The sequence below is a fragment of the Anas platyrhynchos genome, chromosome 2 (assembly GCF_047663525.1).
Source record: "Anas platyrhynchos isolate ZD024472 breed Pekin duck chromosome 2, IASCAAS_PekinDuck_T2T, whole genome shotgun sequence".
Classification (NCBI taxonomy): Eukaryota; Metazoa; Chordata; class Aves; order Anseriformes; family Anatidae; genus Anas; species Anas platyrhynchos.
In genome coordinates, this window is record NC_092588.1 from 119,127,798 (window position 1) to 119,140,094 (window position 12,297).

The 12,297-nt window shown below is 42.4% G+C and overlaps 1 protein-coding gene across 9 annotated transcripts in view; it reads right to left on the reverse strand.

Annotated features, from left to right (window-relative positions):
* RARB (retinoic acid receptor beta) overlaps nt 1–12,297 on the reverse strand; it is a 319,793-nt gene that overhangs the window by 35,476 nt on the left and 272,020 nt on the right. For 8 of the 9 annotated variants that reach the window (XM_072033461.1, XM_027451076.3, XM_027451077.3 and 5 more), the window contains one exon: nt 8,450–8,591. In XM_072033461.1, the coding sequence (XP_071889562.1) occupies nt 8,450–8,591 (142 nt within the window). Of the gene's footprint in view, nt 1–8,449; nt 8,592–10,325; nt 10,623–12,297 lie in introns of those variants that run through there. The other variant, XM_072033464.1, reaches the window with a different exon arrangement.

Below are 12,297 nucleotides of genomic sequence, written 5' to 3' on the forward strand. Positions count from 1 at the left end.
CCATGCCCCTGAACAAGAAAATGATCCGAATGAGGAATAGGAAGCAGTGAACTGAGTGCATAAAGAAAGAATGGAGGCTCTGAAACAAAGCTTTTGAGGTCATGGGATTGGGGTCTCAGCAGTTATGTCTGCATGACCAAGCAAGCGTGGCCTCAGCCCTGTGCTTTGGAGCGCGTGGGCTGGGCAGGGACAAGCTACTCCACATTTCCCATCTGCTCTTACAACAACATTGCCTGGCACAAGGCAGAGAGGATAACACAGGGTTTTCCTGCCATGAAAACAGCGGGGATATGAAAATCAAGGAGAGGCAACCTACAACAAATGCATGCAGTCAGCATCTTTGTATGTACAGTCAGGAATAATGCCACAACAACCCCACGCACCGTGCAAAATCGAAGTGGGGGACAAGAAATAGCAGAAAAAGGCCACGGAAATAATCAGATCCATGTGAAGCGAAAAAACGCCACGGTGTGAAATGAAACAAGTCTGAAGTTATGCCTGCTTCAGTGCTGTACCCGTCCCCACAAGAGGCAGACCTCTGGAGGAGGTGGCTTGTGGCTGGACTGCCACAGAAACCTCACCTGCTAACATCAAGGGAGACATCAGCCAAACTATGGCCTGATTAGATGTGCTCCCTTTAAAAAAAGAAAGGGTTCGATCACGTCAGGGGACTTTGATAAAGCCACTGAATAGTAACACGTACTTCACTGTGAGTGTGCTGCAGATTTAAGTCCTGGCTGCTTTGTAGAAATTAGACTGTGCGTGCTTTATTCTTTTCACTGGCTCTAGTTATCTCTGAGTTTCACCTATTTTGAAAGAAAAGTTATGCATGCCCTGTGTCATCCAGCTGAATTCCTTCCACAGGGGAAGATCAAGAGGCATTCAGAAAGTCCAGAAGTTCATAACATCTAATTGACACCTTTTCTTTTCCTAAAAGCCATCTGTTTCAGAGCCTTACCGGGTACTGCAGCGAGGATGATTAGCATAATAACTTCAGAAGTGCCACAACTTTAATAAAACACCTTGTTAAGCAAAACGTAAGAAGGGCGCACATTCGCAGTCATGGAGGATGAGAATTTATGGACATGGACAAAGGCTGCAGAAAGCATCTGAGCGCCGGTAACTTCGGCGAGGATCCGTGTTGTCATAGAGACAGCAGAGAGCAAGGAAAAGTTCACCACGGTAGCTATACCTTAGTGAATAAGTCTTAATGTAACTTCCAGCTGAGGACATGTAATCAATCTCCGTATGAGCTTATTGAAGGAATTCCCTTTATGCTTACTCAGTCCTCAAGAGCCCAAAATGAGGGAAAAGGTTTTAAAATATATATATTTTATTACTTCTAAAGACAAGCCAAGGCCCAGTGCTTCCACTGGATGAAAGGGAGGGAACAAAAAGATAACTGTTTCCTTTGAACGAGAAATGATGTGAAACATGAAAAACTTGACAAAGACATTCAATAATATATATATATTTTTAAAAGGATGGAAAGAGTAATTCTAGGGCAGCCAGGCAAGACCAGCCATGTGTAATGGTGTCTCCTCTTTCCCCCAGAGACTTCCCCACCGAGGTGGCCCCAGCATCTCACTGCTGCTCTTCTCTCCCCCCCGTCAGGTCTGACTGCCTCATTCCCTCTTACGCTACCAGATGCAGGAGTTTCCCTGCTCCTCCTTCTCTCTCCACGCCTTTCTCCTGGCATCTCTCCCCCTGTCAGTGCCCAATCCCTGGTTTATTTTCCTGGGGGGCAGAAGCCCTTTCTCTCCCTCTCTGGGTCCTTGCTCATGCCTCCAGGCTCAGTTCCACCACCTGGGAGGTTTGGGCCACTGGAGCTGACAAAAAAGAAGAGAGAAGCAGTGCCAGGGGTTGTTTATTGGCTAGGGTCTTCGATTCTTAGCTTACACAATTACGGGTTTTGTATGTGAGGAAGAAATTGCAGTGCTAGCGTGTCATGATATAAAGCTGCAGCTATGTGCGTAATGCCTGAAAGGCAATGAGCAGAAGAAAAAGAGAACCTCAGAACTCTATTCATACTTCTCCCTAACATTTTAAGATATAAAGATCAGACTAATTGCCAAATAGTCTTGACTTGAGCAGGGTTCACTAATCACGCTCTGCTTGAGGAATTAGGAGAGAATTTACTTAGCCACATCATGAAAGGTGCCAATAAATTGTTCAGCTGGAGAGTTAACATAATAAAAAAAATCATTTTTTATGTTATTTTCTTTAGCAGTTTATTAATTGCTGCCTGAAATACTTTTCTGAAACACAACGAGCTGCAAATGAATTCATGGGCTATTAATCTGCTGTACATGGCACTGGAGGGAAAGCTCATTAGGTGAGTTGATGCAATTACTGCTATTACATAACCATCTTCACAGAACATAGAGTAAATTATGAATAATAACATTCAACCTAAGTTGCTCCTTCAAACATTAAAGCTGGCAAGTGAAAGCCATGCAAAATCAGGGGGAAAGGCTAAAACACCAAAGAGGCAGGCCCCTCTGAAAAGAAGAAAAGCAAAGCATATCTGCTTCTTTCAAGGCACCAAATCAGTGCGAAAAGCAAAAGATGTTTATTTAACTATGGGAAACGGCATGCAACAAGTAGATTACGATAGAATTTTAATCGTGTATAAAACATTTTCAGCCACCCAGCATAACAAAGTGTGCATTATCTCTGGCAGAGGACAGACTGCAAGGACTGTCCTGTTTTTTTTTTTTGTAGCAGGGAGATCCTTTATGTTGCTTTGCTCTGATCTTATAAAATCCCCCCATCCATGGGAATGAGCATTTGGCATTAATTTTTAAAGGTTTCCAGTTTCTCAGACTGAAAAAATAAATACAAGCATTCCTATCTGATCAGAAACTGAAAAACAAACATGCAACCTTAATGAACAACACAAAAAAGATGGGGCCTGTATGGCTTGTTCACTGTTTTCCCACTATCTAGACACTTAATTCTTAATTTCTTTGGTATTTTCACAGTTTACCTCTTTCGCCTTCAAAGCATTTACAATACAAGGTCTCCCAGCTCCTGTAAAAAGGGTCATCATTTTCACCTATCAAGATAGGAAAACTAGTCTAATCAGCTTGTAACATTTGCAGAGAGGAATTAGTCCCAGAACAGAATTCAGGGTTTTGTGATTCCTACTTTGATATTTCAATCATGCCTCCTGAGAAACCAATGAGTGTCAGCAGGCAAGGTAACTGCTCTGGGATGTCTGAAAAAGCCCCCAGCCACTGCGTGGTATTTAGGTACCTAGTTGAAAATCTAGCCCATAGCAAAGCAGAAGCAATTCTTAAATCCAGTACACTGGAAAACAAACAAACAAACAAACAAAAAAAACCCACTTCATTTCTGAGTAAAAGCTTTTAAGTGAAGATTTCATGCATTTTAATTAATTCAAGTTAAAATGATGTCAGTGCATCTGCATGAGCTTCCGAAACGTAACTACACCGACTAGCCCTCTACTCAACAACTCACTGGAGATGGAATTCAGTTCAGTAAGGGGCCTGGAAGAAAATGAAACAGGCGCATAAAGTAAAAAATACAAACACGACAGCTCTTTAAGTTGATGTTTCCTGGTTGCTGATTTAAACCAGAATTAAAATAAGTAAATCAATTCAGCCTATTGTTCAGTAGCAGAATGTAATTGCATGTTCTGAGAAACGTGAACATTTAAATATTACAAGACTTTGAAGTCTGCGACGAAAAGCAACAGACATTTCTGGGCAAGTTTTTAAAAAAACAACAAATACAGAACACAAAATCTGGATTCTCTCCACTTCATGGTAATTCCCCTGCATTCCCTCCCTTCCTCCAGGGAGGTTAATTGTAAGCAGATTTACAAATCTGAACATTGCTTCAGTGCACTGAAGCAATCTGGAACAATAATTCTGTGCCTTTATAAACATAATTTTGCTCTATTAGAGCTCACTGCGGATGAGGTTTGTGCCAGCACAGGGGGCTCTTCTGCACCACACCACGGTACGTGGGCTGGGAGTTTGTCTGAGAGAGACCCAACAGATCGACGAGCACAGTGGTGGTCCTTGCAGCCTGCACTTTTTCTAGAAGAGGGAGGATGGAAGTGGAAGAGCTGCTAGGCTAAGCGGAGCAGTTGTGGCAGAAAGAAGCTCCATTTTCCTTCTTCCATACCCTGGAATAAACCCGGTTTGGGTTTTCTGTAAGGGTAGGTTTCACCTTACAAAGCACACATTCCAGCATCCTCCTTGAAAGAGCCCACTATCATTTAAGACTTTTGCCCGGTTTCCCACACGCTCCCCTAATTGTGCGAGGCAGCACCAGTCCTGTGACCCCGCACTAGCTCCCAAGCACTGAGGTCCATGTGTCCCGACAACAGACTGCTGCTCGCTGACACCTGGGGTCAGGCCAGGGATGATGCTTCAACATCAGCTTAGAGATCACGCAATCAAAGGGCAAAGGTTAGTTTCCTAAGGCTCTCCATCACATAATGAGCCACTGTCAGCCTCGGTAGCCTTCTCACTTCAGTGACAGCAAAAAAAAAAAAAGTCCTGTGTGATTACAATTTGTCTCTACATGTCAATTAAAAAAAAAAATAAATAACGGACTGGAAGGGTAAAAAGGACAGAAATGTTTTGGAGCGGGTATCAGAGCTTCAGCTGCACCTACACTCTCCTGAACGAGCTTCTGGAGCCCCACAAGTGAACTTACAATAAACCCCAAAGCTGAAACATCACCAGGGGAGGGGTTGGCTGAGGGCTGTTCTATTTAGAGGTGCAGCTCCGGATGCAGGGGGCACTAGGCTCAGGAGTCTCTGAAGCAGGGGATCTGACAAAAGACAGCAGGGCTTTATTTCAAGCCGTGTTTTGCATGGATAAGGATGATAAGAGAGTCATCACTAAACCGCTTCCCCTCACACCCTTTGTCTTGTCTATTTGGAGCACAAACTTTGCAGCAGCAACTACACAATGAAAGCCAGTCCCTGCACTGGTGGGATCCAGTTTCAGCTGGGTCCCGCAGATATTATCATAATACAAATAGCTCCACTGCTGCCCTGGAGGCGGACTTGTTATTGACCTCTCTTGATCAGATCTGGGGACTAAAATGGGGTCGAAGATAACTTTTTTTTCCCCATACGAACAAAACAACCTATAAAGAGATGCAAATTTGGTGCATTCCTTTGTCGTCTCACTTCATTCTCTAAAACAAGATAAAAGCATACAAGAAATGCTCAGTGTCTGTTCTCTTCCAACATGCTGTATCTCCATCTTCAAGTTCTTACTTATTACACTGGCGAGGCAGCCAGTTCTATCTCTGATGTTTGTGTGCAATGCTCGTTAAACTCAAAAGCAGTTGCATATGTGAGCGCTTTTGCATGCCCTTTAAATGCAGAACAAACGAAAACACGACCATAGCATTTAAGCACAGATTACTCTGAATGCTGAAATTTTGCATTTACTCCTCCTCAGCTCCTGGGAACAGACCCTGTGGTTCCTACTTGTGGCTGCCCACTGCGATTACTTTCCCCATTTGGGACTGGTTTGAACATTGTAGGCTTGTTTCCCTATGAGACCTCTCTGATTCTTTTCTCTGTCCTTTGTTCGAGGCTTTCATATTACAAGGTAACAGAACTGTAAGAAGACAGACAAGCAAAATGCCAGGAAGTTACTTGGGGAAAAGAAAAGCCTCCATCTCCTTAACAAAAAAAAAATAATAAAAAGCCCACTGACAAATGTTCCTTAGTTTACATAAACTCATCAAGAAATAGAGTTGAAACCTGGAGACATGTATGAAAGAAGGTCAGATAAGAAAATAGTTTATCATATCTCTCAAGAGCTGAAAAGCTACTGTTTATGAAAGGATAACACAGAATCACTTCAGACTTTTAAACCAAGAAAGCAAGAGACACAGCGAGCTGATGACATTTAAAGTAACTTCTCTATTCCTTTTCATACACCTCCTACAGAAACATCCCTCACTTCTCCCCACTATCCTCAGTGGTCCCCCTCCAAGCTGGTACCCCCTCTTTCGGTGCCCGTGGTGGTTTGAGATAAAGGCGACTGCCAAAGGGCAATTTTGCTCTGTTCACCCTAAGAAACAGGCAGACCAAAACGTTAATTCTTGCCTGTAAAGCTCCTGCTATCCTATGCGAGAACACCAACTATCACCTTAAAGGCAGTAAGTCTTTATACTTTACCCTAAGTAACTTGGGTTAACACGTTAGGAATACTGCTGATATTTCCAAAGCCTGCTCTGACGTGACGTGACAGCATTTAATAAGATTACTATTTCACGTCAGCAATAAAATCCTTCGGAATTCAAGGCCAGCAAAACCTGAGGTGAGGAAAGTGTTTCTTCTTCTCTCTCAAACTGCATCATGGTGGTTTATCCACAAAAAAAAAGCTTCATATGCACAGATATATATGCAGTCATATACCTAGGAATAATTTCCTCCTCACTTCACGTTGCATCTTTATCTGTATTCAGCCTACCTCCTCCTTTACTCTAGTCATGGTCTCCATTCCAGTAAACTATATGTAGTGTTTGTTATTATTGACCACTCCTTTTGCTAAAAAGTAAAGATTCCTGTGCAGAACTATTGCCATTGCCACAGTCTGCCTTCTAGGAATATCCAGACATTTAATTTACTATAAATCATAGCCTTAAGATTACTTTTATGACAATCTACAGCATTATCAAACTGTGTTTCTCACCCTAAAACATCTAACATGCATTTAGGAGCTGTGGTCACTGGAGCCCATAGCAGCTTACGTAGACCCATCTACACAAGACATCCTTTGTATGATGTTCTCCCTCCTGGACCTTTAGGCGAACAAAGTTGCCCTTCATGCACACAAGAAAACTTGAAACCCTAACAACAAGGGCAGTAAAGTCATGGAAATCCTAAGACCTCCTAGCTCCTCCAGTTCTTGAGACTTGATGTGGTGCCATTTTCAGCAGCTGTAATTTCAGATTTCCATGAGGAAAAGTTAGAAAAACTGCAGAGTGAACATAAAGATCTATCTGGTTTGTTCTCTGGCTCCTCAGCACTCTTCCTCTAAGAGGAGAAGGAGATGGTAGGAGAGAGAAAAAGGATGCAACCAGGACAGATCAGCATGGCTTTGGGACCTATTCTGCTTCTGCCCAAAGATGCAGAAGTGAACTACTGGGAAGCGTAATGCAATTTATGGAGGAAAAATGGTGAAGATGAGAACGGATTTAAGTCACAGTTCAGTCATAAACATCTCATTAGTGCTAATTTTTTTTTCTCCAGTCTGTATGTCTCTCTAAGGAACTCCCGTGGGTGAAGTAGAGTAAGGAAGTGGTATTGGGCAATTTTCTTCCTCTCTAATGCTCAAACTGCAAATTTCTGTAGTGTTTATTGTTGGAACTAACCTACTGAAATCAGGAACAGCACTGATTGAGGTAAAAACTCTCAGCAACCAAATAAGTCATTACACCAAAGATTTTTTTTCTTACTGCCATCACTCCATTCAAAAATGGGATTTTTTCAGAAGCATTACACCCCTTAGAGACTTGAGAATGCCTTTATTGGGGGGAAGATTTCTATGCTTGACAGGGATATCAATAAACTGGAAAATGAGAAAAATCACATACTTCTATTTGTATATTTTAAAATGCTAATTTGAAGTGCAAAACCTGGATTTCTAGAAAAGAAGGCAGGGAAAGTTGTCTTTTCATGTGTGTGCACTTGGAAGTATTTGTTCATAGTCAGGTTTACTGGCTTTGTGGGTTTAGAAGGGGATTAACCAGCTTGTTTCACCTTTCAGAGGAGCTCCAACAAGCAAAAACAGAAGACTCAATGCCATTGTAGCATCAGGCTCTGTAAAATGTCACAAACTGGTGTTAACACCAGAAGAAGGACCTCTTGCAAAAGCACCCACACTGGCACAAGGAGAAGGCGCAAGGCTGAAGAAGGCTGCTATGTGCTGCAAAGCCCATTGGGAGGCCCTTGGGAAATGACACCCTGGGCTGACAGGAAAAAAACTTGCCAAGCAGCGAAGCCACAAGCTGCTCAGCATGGCTGTGGGAGGACTGAAACAGCCCTTAAGAAGCCAGTGCCATCTTGCTCATGCCCCAGGAAGCCATTTCTAGAACATAGGGGAGATAATCCAACCTTAAAGCAAGCATCTGTGATTTTGTTCCTTTAGAAAACCTGGTGAAATGACCCACGTAGAAGTTGTCACATCCACACAGGTTGGCCACGTTGCACAGAGAGCACATTGCACTATTTGGTCTTAAGTGACAGCATCTAGGCTGCAAAGTTAAGGACTCAGAAGTCAATAAAGCACATCTGAAGTTGTGTGCAAAGTTCAAACTCCTTTCTGTGCACATGAATACAGACACTGGCTTCAATTGCGTAACTGTGTAATATTTTTCTTCCTTTGGGACTGTCACATATACTTAGGATATGACAAACAATAAATTGCTTCCGAAGACAACTTACATTCTTTGGACATTCCCACTTCAAAGCACTTCTGTAGTCTGCAGTACTGGCAGCGATTTCTGGTAACTTTATTGATAACACAATTTTTATCTCTATGACATGTGTAAACCATGTTCTTCTGGATACTTCTGCGGAAAAAGCCCTGAAATCAAGAAAAAAAGAAATCGAATAAACCTTTGAGCATCCCATAAACCTTAGAGACAGACACTAGCATAGCTTTAAAATAACAAAATAAAATCAAAGTTATGGTTGGAGCATGGCATCTTTAAAGACTCACTCTTTTATAATTATTGTTTTTTTTCTGCAATATAAAAACTCATCTCTTAACCAAAAACAAATTAAATAATGCAACCAAAAGCCAAAATAAGCAAAACTACAACTAGTAACAGCACTCAGGAAATGAAGTCCTGAAGTTTTACATGAAGACTCAGATAAAAATGTTTTTTGCTTATGGATTTAGCAATGAGCTGGGTAAACAACAGCTTTCTTAATTGATCCACTTGGAAGTCAAATACTCATACAACAACCAAGAGTCTCTCAGCCTAAAGATCCCATCTTTTTCGGTTAGCACAGACGTTCTCTATAGCTCAAATACTGCACGTAGAAAATGAAGTAATTTGAAATCCAGGTCTTTTAGCTGTCTGAATTCCTACAACAATTAATTAGGCTTCTGCAGGTGGAAGAGTTCCAGTATCAGGTTATTGAGTTGTGAACTTGTAAAAGTCGCCAATTACAGCATTTTTCTTATTGAGATACAGCTGTGAAAATAATCATGTAATTATAATGATCTTGAACAGAAATTAAAGAGGACTAGAGGTCTGGTTTATACTTAAGGAACAATGTTTGCCTGGATTCCTCCTTTGGCAAGTAAAAGAGAAAAACAGTCATAAATGGCAAGATTAGCTGGCACAGAAAAAAAGGCAAAACCAAGTTAATTTCTTTATCTACGCTAAAAACCAAGCTGTAGATAATATCACATAATAATGAAGAAGAAAAAAAGAGGATTACTTTAAGCATTTGAGAAATCAACCCACAGATATTCAGTGAAAGTATTTCTGCAACAGGCATCTGGATACTTGACAGTACCATTTAACCTTCTCCAATAGATTCTGAAAATCATTTCAGCGAGTGCCAGGGTCAAATTTCAGTCAACACTGTAGCATTATGGAAGAACACTTAGCAATTTAATATTTGTTGGAGGACTTGAGAGGTTAAAACTCTTCAACCAGCCACATGTTTACACCCCACGGGGAAGTGGTAAACTCGATGCCACAGATGATAGCTCTGTACCAACAATGCGTTTGTCTGAAGATGTAATCATGGTGAGCTATAAAATTGGCTCTCCTAAATGCACTCACAGAGATACGCAGTAGTTCAAAAGCCCCAAACCCTATCATTCGTAGTTAACTGAGAGAGTTTCTGGCCATACAATCAGGGAGTGGTAGGGCAGGCACAGTCAGTAAGGGCTGGTCATAAATTCCTTGCACACCCAACATGCTATAGATGCTAATGTTATGAAAATTCCTCAAATTCACTCAGAACTGAAAAATGTCTCCTTAATCACGTAACCCCTGGCAAGAGTTTTCGGTTCTTGCACAGGCAAGCCTCATCCTGACATTAGCTTCTCTGACTTAGAAGACACTTCAGACAATCATCAAAGACCTAACAAAAACATTTCTTTCTCAAGCTACAGGACACAGCAGAAGCATTCAAAGACAGTTGTTTAGGCAATTAAAATGTTTAAAGATTATCAATAACACTGATAGCTTATAGTCCACGCTTTGCTCACTAACATTGCTTTAATGTTTGTTAGGAAAATATGGCACATACATTTATTTACTTGCCAAGAAGAAAGTTTATGGTAATTTCCACTTACTATTTTCTTGCTTTGGTATTTCTCTAATTGCAATGCCTGGCTTCGTGGTAATTATTGATGATGCTAAGTAGAACTGTGAGAAGTCTATGACATCTTCTTGAGTTCAACAGACAGAAATTGTGAACTGTCCTGGTTCAAGGATCTCCATACAGCTTATTTAGTCACTGCTTTTTACGTGGCATGAGGCAGGAGAAGGCAAGACTGGTAGCTTCCCCTGCAGCCATCATGGTTTAATCTATTGCTACATGTCACTGATGGAATAAGACTCCGAACATCAGCCTGACACTGCAGGAAGCAGAATGGCCTGAACGAACAAATACGACCCTAGTGCAGCAGCCGTCTCACCGTGCTGAACAACTGGAGTAATTTAATAAACGCAGCTCCCAGAACCTCCTTGTTGTCTGCACGTTCCTTGGGGCACAGGCCACCAGTCATCCATGCTTGAGCAACTTCAGATTTACTGAAACAGGCACTACTTGAAACAAAATTCAAGAGTCAAAAGTGTCACCCAGTACAGAGAAGAGAGGAAACAGCCTCCCTCGTTGTACCTGTAATTCACCCAAATATAGCCAGAGGTTAATGGCACCCACTGAGTGATCATTTGTTCTGATATTTAGACACAGGTTCTGCATCCTTTTAACCTAGGGTCTAATTACAACCCATCAGGAAGGAAAGTAGAGAAGGTTACCTCAGTCCTTAGCACACACAGTTGACCACACAGCCAAACGGAAAAAGGTGATCTGACTTCTGCAGATGACAAGCATAAAGCATTCATGAACTCATTACTAATATAAAAGGCTTAAGAGAACAAACCTAGAAAAAGCAGATATCCAGGATGAAATTAAGGGATTCTTCAACACCCTAAGGTCCTCAGAAATACCCTACCCCTCAGAAATACCCTACATAGAGTGAGATATATAGAAGAGAGTATTGTGGAAGCTTAGACTTGTATTACAAAAAAAAGTCTTACATATTTGACGTTCTTTCTGGACTTACTCACAAAACAGAAAAAAAAAAAGTGAACTTGTTAATTTAAAAATATTCATATGAAAAAAGGTATAATGTGGTCCTGATCAGGACTAAGGACCCGTTTTCTCTGAGGAACCTTAGGCCCACCCCTAAGTACTTTTCTACCAGACAGCAGCAGGATACTATTTCTACTGAGACGTGTGGCAAGCTCATTTTAAAACCTTGACAATACGTCACTGAACAGATTTGATCTGTCTCTGGACAGACACTAAGAAAAATGCCCAGATTATAGATATTATTTAGTTTCTCTGCATACGAAAGCCAAACCGAAACCATCCCACGGGGGGTAATAGGCCATTCTTCAGGCACAAAATGGCAAGCAGCATTTGTTTAGCTCCGTGGTTTGGTTCTGGGAGCCGCCTCCACACCCCTCATGCTGTGCAGGCACGAGCGTGGGGAGGCACTCCGAGCAGGGTCATACCCAGATTATTTCCCAAATCTGATGGCAGGCTAAGAAAAATATTTGCTCATGAGGATAACCTCTATGCCAGATAACTGTGCGGGGGCTTTTCTCTCCGTATGCTTTCTCTCCCTCCAGTCTGTCTCACCCCAAGTGTCAGGTTTATAGCGCAGGCCATAAACGCAAATCAGACACACTCCAGGCACCCAAAATAGCGAACATGCCTGGCTCGACGCCGTGTCACACGTGCAGCCAGCCCGAGGCCTCGGGGATGGGTGCAGAAGATGTGATTTGAGGGAGGCCGTGGCTGGGGCATGAAGGCAGGCTGCCATCGGCTGCGGAAAATGGCCGCCTGCCCCCAGGCCTGCGCGCGGCCTCCTTTCTGGGCTTGCTCCCACTGCGCTGCAGCAAAACCGAAACACAAACACTGCCGAGCGTGTCCCCCAGCAGGTATGCGACAGGCTCGCACTTGAACGTGGCCCTTGCTCATCCCCCAGGTATGTGACTTGTTGCACCGCTGGGGATGTGGCACATCGCCCGTGG